Source organism: Camelina sativa, chromosome 7, assembly GCF_000633955.1.
Source record: "Camelina sativa cultivar DH55 chromosome 7, Cs, whole genome shotgun sequence".
In the NCBI taxonomy this organism is placed as follows: Eukaryota; Viridiplantae; Streptophyta; class Magnoliopsida; order Brassicales; family Brassicaceae; genus Camelina; species Camelina sativa.
The window spans coordinates 26,805,995-26,816,354 of NC_025691.1; the positions used below are offsets into that span (position 1 = coordinate 26,805,995).

Here is a 10,360-nt window from a genome sequence, read left to right on the forward strand (position 1 = left end):
GACATGATGCATTTGATCAGGTTGATACCGGGTCCATCGGCTTCCTCGAGCAAATCTCATGGAGAGTGTAGTCCCTTGGCGGTGTCGGCGTTGCCAGAGGGAAGTGGAGGTGGCTCTGGTCAACAACGCGGTGGAGGTTTATCGGGATATGGTCATTACTCGGGAGTTACTCGTTTAGGGTGTGTGAACTTTCTCCGTTTTGATGGAGAACATTTCTCGGAGTGGATCTGTAAGGTGGAAGACTATTTTGTTCTTGATGCTACACCAAATGACTCAAAGGTTCGTATGGCTTCTATGCATTTTGATAGTCACGCGTCTGTTTGGCATCATGCGTTGGTACAAACACCTTTTGGTCAGAGTCTGTTGAATGATTGGCCGTCGTACAAGTTATTGATGAAAGAAAGGTTCATTGATGTGTTGGAAGATCCGATTGCTGAGTTGAAAGCATTGCAGGAGACTGATGGAATAGTGGATTATCACCAGAAGTTTGATTTGATCCGAACGAGAGTTACTCTCTCTGAAGATTATTTGGTGCATTCTTATCTTGCAGGTCATCGTCTTGATACTCAGATGCATATCAGAATGTTTTCACCACAGACTGTTCGCTAATGTTTTGTGCTCGGCCGTCTCTATGAGAAGGCTCATCCTATGTCAAAGGGTACTTCGTCTGGTGGATCATATACCAAGCAGTTTCATGGTGGAATCACAACAACAGTCGCAAAACAGGCAACTCAAAGTAAGAAAGAGAATCAATAAGAGAATGTGGGGTCTAATGTGCAGAAACCGGCGAGGAAATTTTTATCTCAAGAAGAAACGAGTGCTAGGAGAGCAAAGGGGTTGTGTTATATTTGTGATGAAAAGTATACACCAGACCACTATCTTAAGCATAAGAAGTCACAAGTTTTCATGATTGAAGTCGAAGAAGAGGATGAGGGAGATACGGAAAATGGTGATCTGATGGTAACCGAGGAGGATAAAGACATGCCAATGGTGTCGATTAGTGCAGTAGCTGGGATTTCGGATTACAAAACTCTGAAGGTGAAGGGAGTTCACAAGAAAAAGGTGTTGTTTATACTCCTTGATACGGGATCTACACACAATTTCATGGATCCCAGTGCAGCAAAGAATTTAGGTGTAAACGTACAAACTGCAGGTGTTTCGAGAGTTGCAGTAGCTGATGGAAGTAAGTTGGGGGTACAACGGAAGGTTTCTCAGTTTTAGTGGTCTTTTCAGGGTACAAAATTTCAAGATGATTTCATGATCATTCCTTTGGGTGGTTGCAATGTGGTGTTGGGGGTTCAATGGTTAGCACCGTTAGGAGACACTACTTGGAACATGCAGAAATTAGAAATGGGATTTTGGTGGAAGAATCAGAAAATACTTCTTCATGGAATTAAACAAGGGTCAGTAAGAACAGTTAAGGCCATCAAGTTTAACAAGAATCAAGAGGAGGCAATACAAATTTCGATGATCTGTGCTCAGGAGGTAGTTGAGCAAGAGGAGGCAATGGTTTATGCAGTGGAGCTAAGTCAACGTAACAATGTTGATAATGCAGCTATTACAGAGTGAAAGACCATATATGTAGATTTGTTTGAAGAACCCACATCCTTACCACCTTTTCGAGAAGGGCATAATCACAAGATAGTGTTAAAAGAGGGAAGCGATCCGATTAACCAACGTCCTTATAGATATGCGGTGTACCAGAAGGATGAAATTGACAAGATGGTTAGGGAGCTACTCTCTGCTGGTACCATTCGAGTTAGTGCTAGCCCTTTTTCATCACTTGTAGTATTGGTCAAAAAGAAGGATGATACTTGGAGATTATGTGTGGATTATAGGGGTCTCAATGTTCTTACCATCAAGAACAGGTTCCCAATTCCACTCATTGAGGATTTAATGGACGAGTTGGGGGTTCTTCTGTGTTATCTAAGATTGACTTAAGAGCAGGGTACCACCAAGTTCGCATGGAGCCAGAGGATGTTCACAAAACTGCGTTCAAAACACATAGTGGACATTATGAATATCTGGTAATGCCATTTGGCTTAACTAACGTACCGACTACGTTTCAAGGATTGATGAATGATGTCTTCAGGGAGTTTTTGCGCAAGTTTGTCCTCATATTCTTCGATGACATCTTGATTTACAGTTCCAATCTGACAGATCACATTAATCACTTGCAGCAAGTCTTTCAGACAATGAGGCAAAATAAACTATTTGCCAAGGAAAGCAAGTGTGCATTTGCAACAGACAGGGTTGAGTATTTGGGGCATTTTATTGCTGCTGGTGTGGTATCTACAGACCCTGCCAAGGTCAACGCTGTTGCAAACTGGCCAGTTCCCGCGAATCTTAAGCAATTACGGGGGTTTCTCGGTCTAGCAGGGTACTATCGACGTTTCGTCAAAAATTTTGGTACCATTGCTCGTCCTTTGACTGCCATGACCAAGAAGGATTCGTTTTTATGGTCTCAAGAGGCATTGGAAGCTTTCGAAAACTTGAAGACAACTTTGAGTCAGGCTCCGGTTCTAGCACTCCCAGTGTTTAGCAAACCGTTTTTGGTGGAGACAGATGTTTGTTCCTCCGGTATTGGCGCTGTGTTGATGCAGGATGGCCACCCCTTGGCCTTTATTAGTCGACATTTGAAAGGTAAACAACTGAACTTGTCGATATATGAGAAGGAGTTGCTTGCAGTGGTTTTTGCAATTCAGAAATAGCGACATTACCTATTGCCAAGTCACTTTGTTATCAAAACTGACCAGCAGAGCTTGAAGTACCTTTTGGAGCAGAGGTTGAACACACCCATTCAGCAACAATGGTTACCTAAGCTGTTGGAGTTTGACTACGAAATTCAGTACAAGCAGGGAAAAGACAATATAGCAGCTGATGCTTTGTCACGGGTAGAGGGTACTGAAGTGTTATATATGGCAATGTCAGTTCTCGAGTGCGATCTCATGAAAGAAATTCAAGATCATTATGAGAAAGATCCAGAACTTAAACAGTTGATAAGCGAGTTGCAGGCTGATCCTGCAGCCAAAAGACATTATTCATGGGTTCAAACAGTTTTGCGTAGGAAGAACAAAATCGTAGTCCCTAATGATGATCAGTTACGAAAAACCATCTTACAATGGATGCATTGCTCGGAAACAGGTGGACATTCGGGAAGGGATGCGACTTATAAGAAAGTGAAAGGGTTATTTTCTGGAAGAACATGGCGGTGGACATTCAAATGTTTTTAAGGAGTTGTGCAATTTGTCAGCAATGCAAGTATGACACTGCAACTTATCCAGGTTTTCTACAACCACTTCCCATTCCTGATACAATTTGGACTGACTTATCAGTGGATTTCATTGACGGCCTCCCTGAATCCTTTGGTAAGACTGTGATATTTGTGGTGGTGGACAGATTGACTAAAGCAGCCCATTTCATGGCTCTATCGCATCCTTATACGGCAGTCTCAGTTGCATAAGCGTTCATGGACTCTGTTTTTCGCCTTCATGGTTGTCCTCAGTCTATTGTGAGTGACAGGGATACGATATTCGTCAGCAACTTTTGGAAGGAGCTGTTTTCTCTACAGGGAGTTGACCTGAAATTTTCGAGTGCTTATCACCCTCAAAGTGGCGGTCAAACGGAGGTTGTTAATCGATATTTGGAGACCTACCTTCGTTGCATGTGTATTGAACGTCCTCAGTTGTGGAGTCATTGGTTACCTCTAGCAGAGTTTTGGTATAATACCAACTTTCACACTTCCACTCATCTCAGTCCATTTGAGGCAGTTTATGGTCAAGCCCCTCCAGTGCATCTTCCTTATCTTCCTGGTGAGTCCAAGGTGGCTGTTGTGGCCAGAAGTCTGCAGGAACGTGAAGCAATGCTGTTGGTCGTCAAATTTCACCTTATGCGAGCTCAACACCGTATGAAACAAGTAGCGGATAAGCATCGCTCTGAACGGCACTTTGATATTGGTGAGTCTGTGTTTGTCAAGTTGCAGCCATATCGCCAAGGCTCTGTGGTTATGCGTTCAACTCAGAAGCTCACTCCAAAGTATTATGGCCCTTACAAGATTGTTGACCGTTGTGGTAAAGTGGCTTACAAACTGCAGTTACCGGACCATTCTCTGATTCATCCGGTCTTCCATGTGTCACAACTCAAGGCAGCGGTTGGTGATGTTCCCACTTCGTCTCAGCTTCCATTTATTGTGTCGGATATCAGTGTCAAGGAACCTGTGCAGATTTTGGCTCGTCAAATGGTTAAGCGGCAAGGTCGTGCGGTTACAAAGGTTTTGGTTCAATGGACAAATGAAACGGAAGATGAAGCTACCTGAGAGTTCTTGTTTGACTTACAGCGCAAGTTTCCAGCCTTTGAACCTTGTGGTCAAGGTTCTTCGAACAAGGGGGCTTTGATATAGCAAAAGAGGCATTTTGCGCATGTGGGCTTATTGTTTTGGATAAGAGAGTGACGAGCGCGTGAGGAAGGAATAATCAAGCTGGCAGTGTGCAGGTGGCAAAGGTTGCAGGCTGTCAACGTCAAGTAACGGTTAACACTATTAGTGTGGTGGCAGTATAAGAGCAGTGTTAGCTCATCGTTATCTTTTATGCATTTTCAGAGTTGTAAACTTTTCTAGAACTTTATAGTATTTTCTTCCCTCATCGTTTTGCTGGAGATTCTCTTCCGAGACTCTTGCAGGTGAGAAGTGATTCTGCGTTCCTTCGTGAACGTTGTTTCATTGTATCAGTTTCCTTCAATAACATACAACTCTCTTTTTCCTCTGTTTTCTCGGTTTTTAAAGTTGTGAACATGTTGTGATTAAACGTTATCAAACACGTACATAATCATAAATTATAAAGAAGATTTTGTACATGTAGAGATATAATGGAACGCAGTTCCATGTTTTGTAAAAAAATTGATAAGCATTTGACAGTATAACTTAGCATAATCAACATCTTCAACTTCTTCGGATTATCGATCAGATATTTAATTGTAAACTCTTTGATGTGAATTAGAGTGATTGTAAGAAAATAATGAGAGGGTTCTACCTTTATCAAAGAAATCTCTCGTAACTCTGTACATTTTACATGTTTCATCTAAAAGCGGTCCCTTTATTTTGGTTTCAAACTTTTTTGCCATGGAATTCAACCGACAGTCAAAAACTCAAAATAATTATCCAACAAATTATGAAAGATTGAGGATGATATAGAAAAACATAATATTTACCAATATTTTAGTTTTAAATTATTTATATTTATCTCTAAAATATTATTAATTTTTAGTTTAATATTAGAAAAAACTTAGGTTAATTTAATCATATCTTTATATAAAAGAATGTAAATTGTAACATTATTTTTGTTTGCCAAAACGTTTTTTTTTTAATCATAATAACATTATTATATACTTATTATGTATTGTTGGCCAAAACGTTTTTTTTTTAAAACCCTCAAAACCACCTAAACTGAAACCGTGAAATCACAATCTAAATCGGATTTAGTTAAAGAGATCTTTTTGGTGATTCGGTCACAACGTGTGCTACTCCGTCCGTCACCAAGACACGTGCCAATTCCAGTTTTTTTGCGTTAAAAGACAACCAAAAAAATGGAAACTAACGCAATCATACATATCCCCTATATGTCATGGAAAAAAAGAACGCAAAGGAAACATTATCACAAAGGCGTATACATACACATGTTTCCTTTTTGTTAAACTCCAATTCCAAGTAAGTTATAGAACTCAACATGATTATAAATAACCCATTAGCCCTCTCATTATTTCTCACAATCAAATCGATTAAAGCTCTCTCCCTCGTCTTTAAAAGCAGAAGACGAAGACGAAGAGTCATCCATACGAAGAAGAGTACTCTGCTGTTCTGTTCTTAAAACGACCCTCAAAATCTTACTTGAAGATGTCGATCACGATAATACACCGTTACCTCGTTCGTGAATTTTTCGCTGTTCCGTTTCTTACGCCACACGGATTTGGTTACCACCACTTCTGTCGTGACTCCGTTTTACATGTTCCTCAAAGACTTGTTCCTCTTTTGGGCTTGAAGAAGAAACGTTCACAAAGAGTTTACTTCAAACCTTCTAATACCAGAAAGCCGCAATTTTATAACTCTGATCCTGTTCAAGCACCAACTCAAGAAGTAGCGCAATCTTATAACCCTGATCCTGTTCGAGCACCGACTCAAGAAGGAGACTTTTTTGATGGTTCGGTCACGATGTGTGCTGCTCCTTCGCCAAGACACGTACCGGTTCCGATATTCTGTGGTAGAGAGATGACGAAAGTGTCTTCAAAGCTAACCAAGACTTGAAGAATATGAGAGAATTCAAGAAACCAAGTCTTTTCTTTTGGTTTTAAGAGTTTTTGTTAAGCAATTATTTTCTTCCTTTATTTGTGAATTTTGTTCAGTAATCAGTATTCACCAATGTTTACTGTACTAGAGTCACAAGTTGTAAAGTCATTCTTATTTACAATAAAAAAAATACTATTTTATCAGAATCATGTGAAACTAAACAAGTGGATTCAGAGTTTCTTTTACTTTCAAATCTCAGGATTACAGTATCTCTATTAGTCTCTCTCTTTCTCTCCCTACATAATAAAGACCATAACTACGAGTTGTCGTGTCTAGTAGTTCTATTGCTTCTACGGAAGGTAGTGACAAAGAAAGCGTAGGTTACAGTAACAGCTACGATACAAACTCCGATGTATGTGCACAGAGTGGTTGCACACACATATAGGTACCTATTTATCATTGTTCACCAACACAATCAACAACAATTAACACCACTAGATAACCGGAAAAAAAAAAAAAAAAGAAGAAGAAGAACAAAGGCATGATGATTTTTTTAAGACAGAAGCAAAGACTTACTTGGGAGAGAAGACGCTCCACACAAAGAGGTGATTCCTCATTAGTAGCAAGACCACAGTGTATGCGGTCAAGAGTATTGAGTTGATGCAGAGCGGAACAAGACAAGGGAACCCGAGCTTTAGCTTCAAAATTTGTCCAAGACTTGTTTCCCGATGAGTTGATATTGTTGAATGTGATTGGTTTCTTAGTTTTGCACCAACGTACATGACAAGAGATAAAAGGAACAGCATGGGAGATGCATACGTGATCATGAACATCAAGATCCCAGATAGTATTGTAGAATGACTAGAAATTCCCTACGAAAAAGAGTTTGGTGAATGTGTCAGTGTTATGGTAAGTGTACATACGGAAGGTGGAAACAAAAAAAATGAGGAAGCACAGGGCTTACGATAAAAGCACCAGCAACATCGATCGTTGCTAAAGTATTGCTGTTTCCAAGAGAAAAGTGACCTGCCATTCCCATGTAATAGAGCGCTGCAATCTACAAAGAGAAACCCCAAACCTTAAAGCTTGGGCTATTTTGCAGTATAAATCCCAGACAAAGAACACAAAGAAAAACTAACCTCGACCCATTCATTCACTTGAAAATCATTAGAAGAAAGGCATGAAATTGCTAAAATCTGGATGAGAAGCAAAAGTATGGGCCCCGAGTTGATCGGTTGTTGGAGAAGTAGATGTAGAAGACACCAGCATATTATGTATGCAGAGCCAATCAAATATAAGCAATCACCTGCTTCAGCTAGAACGGATTTGTCTTTGTTTAGCATGGACCATGGCAAAACTAAAGCAGCTCCAATCGCAGATATAAAAAGAAGCAAATAGATCACTTTTACTAGGACAGTGGCTCCAAAATCAGTTGACACTCCAAACATTTCATCCTGATATCTCCCTGTATGTAGCAAGACTAGGAACCCACAAGTTAGGAAACCCAGAGCTAGGACGCAGACACTTTTTCTCTTTGATCCTGTTCGAGAGAGTGTAAATAGTCCTAGCCCAATAACAAGGAAGTTTGAGATTAGTTGAATCCATTTCACATAACCACTGCCAACTTGCTCTAGCCACTTAGAAATATCAGGAAGGTATGTCCAGTTCACGCCCCCTTGATGCCAACCTCTTAGTAGTCTACCAGATATAAGAAGCAAGAAGATAGAAACAGCTTTATAGTCTCCAACTATGTTCCTCCCCTTGGAAAAATCGAATAACTTTGCTGTCTTGAAGAGTATCAGAAGATGGAACGTCGATAGCATGAAGTGCCATATATAATGCTCTTCTTCCACCATTGAACTAGATCCCATGCTTATAACAAGGATCAAAAGAAGAGCAAAAATGAACACCTCTTCCAAATTTAACCGATAACTCAAACTGCAGACTCGATCCTTGGGCTCATGGTAAACCTCTTTGAATAAGGACAGAAAGAGAGTGGCACAGACGATGCATGAAAGAAGCATGGCACTCAATCCAAGACCGAGTAAGAAAACTGGTTTCTGCAAACATATAAGAGTTTTTTATCAATACAATAGATTCTTACTAGATAAACTAGTGACGATTGACAATCGTCATTTTTTCTAAAATACGTTCATAGAACTCTAAGAAAGATGTCAAACATACTTCAGTGGTTTTGCTTGCTAACCACTCACTTGCAGTTTTCAAGAAGGCGTTATATGCATCTAAAGCTCCGCTGAAATCTTCCACGGCACCAGAAGACCTATCAACATGAAAGCCATCATCGGAATTAAATATATTAAGTTTAAATTCAGGAGAATCACCGTATGTGGAAATTTCAAACAAATCACGCACTTTGTCAATTTCTTGGACTTCCAAATGTGATGGAGAAGTGCAGCGTTCCTAAACAGGCAAATAAGCTGTTTCTCTTTATCCCCAGAGCACTCGCTAATATCCAAACCCTCACAAATTCCATCGACGAAGCAATTGCAGGAGAAACCTTCAAATAAGGAACTCGGTATCTGTGCTTGCATTAGTCTGAGTAACTGCCATGAATTCAGTTCTAGTGCCCGTAGTTGCTCATAATCTGAAATGAGAAGACACAGTAAAGAAAAACCAGTCAGATGCATCCCCACACGTTTGACTGAAAATTTCGAGAGGCCAATAGTGGTTAACCTCCTAAAGAACTGAGTGTTCCTGGGACAACCACTCCAACATTGTTCTTTGGGATCGGCACACCAAATAGAAGAGCTAAAGTTGGCGCCAAATCTACCTACATTACAAGGTTTCATATCATGTATAACTCATTATCATCAACAGTCTGTCCAGAAAAAGAGGAAAAGTTATCTCACGAAATTTGCAGTGACTGTTTTACCTGGAAAGCTACATTATTGATAGTTGCACCATAATCAGAAAAATTGCTACCCAAGCCAATGAAGAGCATTAAGGAGTCAGTTTCTTCATATGACGATCCTCCATGATTTCCATTATCAGTCATGCCATGATCACTGACTACTACCTGTATATGAAACCAAATAAGATTAACTCATGACATATGAAATTTAAATGGACCTTTAAACACGAAAAACACTCACCAAAAGAGTCTGTCCTTGATCATGGTTACGATCCATCACCGCTATTAAATGCATTGTTCTAACTATGTCATCCATTTCTTTAAGTTTTCCAGCCATCAAAGGGCTAGAATAGAGAAAAAGAAAATAAAATGATTCAGCCATACAACTAGTAGTAACCTTAACCTTTCTACTCAAAAATAGGCTAGGAAACTAGCAAAACCTGTTACGGCCTCCAGTATGTCCAACATGATCCAATCCAAGGTAATGAAGGATCTGATAAGGGATAGATCTAGTAAGAATAAAGCAGAGAAAATCTCAAGTGTTATCCAAGAGTAATTAATTTTAGTCAATATATATTACTCAGAAGAAATTGTGATCAATTATTAAGGGGATAAACACCAATGCTGGGGAATAAAAAAAAAAAACAAAAGCAAAAACTAACCAAGAAATTCCAATCATCACTGTTTAGCTCATCCGGTAGGTGTCGAGATACATTTCTGTCTACCTGTACTGTATCTTTGACCTGTCCAAAAAACATTTTTTTGTTCATATGAGTATATGACCACGATATAGATAAGAAAGCAATAAACAAAACCAAACACCAAGTAAAACTCACAAAGAAACTGCTAACACCATCATGTCTCATAAATAGCCCTGGGAATAACTTGAGCCACGTCTCATCACCAAGCATCACCATTTTCCAACCAATCCTAAAAAATTGACCTGGTAAAAACGGAGCACTTTTACAATGGCTATTCTTTAATGTTAGCACGCATGAAAACATTTCTCATTCACAAGACTAAAAGCTACCAAGAAGGTTGTCCTCTAAGAAGGCTTGTGTGTTAAAATTGAAAGCCACATCCAAGAAGCCACCAATTGCCCCAGAAACCATTGCCTGAAAACAATAAATTCAACAACTCAGCAAGCCAAAAAAAAGATCATCTTAAACTGTGATCATTTACTTAACAACTACAATAAACACACCTTCAAC

General features: G+C 39.6%; 2 protein-coding genes across 2 annotated transcripts in view; one reads left to right on the forward strand and one right to left on the reverse strand.

Annotated features, from left to right (window-relative positions):
• Window positions 5,628–6,423, forward strand: LOC104702789. Its single transcript, XM_010418710.2, has 2 exons — window positions 5,628–5,701; window positions 5,804–6,423. Exon 2 carries the CDS (start codon window positions 5,888–5,890, stop codon window positions 6,293–6,295), a length of 408 nt encoding a protein of 135 aa, XP_010417012.1. The 5' UTR covers window positions 5,628–5,701; window positions 5,804–5,887; the 3' UTR covers window positions 6,296–6,423.
• LOC104704971 (GPI ethanolamine phosphate transferase 2-like) overlaps window positions 6,496–10,360 on the reverse strand; it is a 5,000-nt gene continuing 1,135 nt past the window's right edge. The window contains exons 4-16 of the mRNA XM_010420964.2: window positions 10,180–10,264; window positions 9,986–10,092; window positions 9,812–9,892; window positions 9,590–9,642; window positions 9,391–9,493; window positions 9,171–9,314; window positions 8,972–9,068; window positions 8,651–8,882; window positions 8,462–8,558; window positions 7,417–8,337; window positions 7,242–7,334; window positions 6,854–7,149; window positions 6,496–6,726 (exon numbers count right to left, since the gene is read on the reverse strand). Coding sequence (XP_010419266.1) covers window positions 6,594–6,726; window positions 6,854–7,149; window positions 7,242–7,334; window positions 7,417–8,337; window positions 8,462–8,558; window positions 8,651–8,882; window positions 8,972–9,068; window positions 9,171–9,314; window positions 9,391–9,493; window positions 9,590–9,642; window positions 9,812–9,892; window positions 9,986–10,092; window positions 10,180–10,264 — 2,442 coding nt within the window. The 3' untranslated portion in view covers window positions 6,496–6,593. The remainder of the gene's footprint in view (window positions 6,727–6,853; window positions 7,150–7,241; window positions 7,335–7,416; window positions 8,338–8,461; window positions 8,559–8,650; window positions 8,883–8,971; window positions 9,069–9,170; window positions 9,315–9,390; window positions 9,494–9,589; window positions 9,643–9,811; window positions 9,893–9,985; window positions 10,093–10,179; window positions 10,265–10,360) is intronic.

Excerpts from the sequence above, each read along its gene's own strand:
- LOC104702789 (XM_010418710.2), top strand. The coding sequence starts at position 5,888 with ATGTCGATCACGATAATACACCGTTACCTCGTTCGTGAATTTTTCGCT.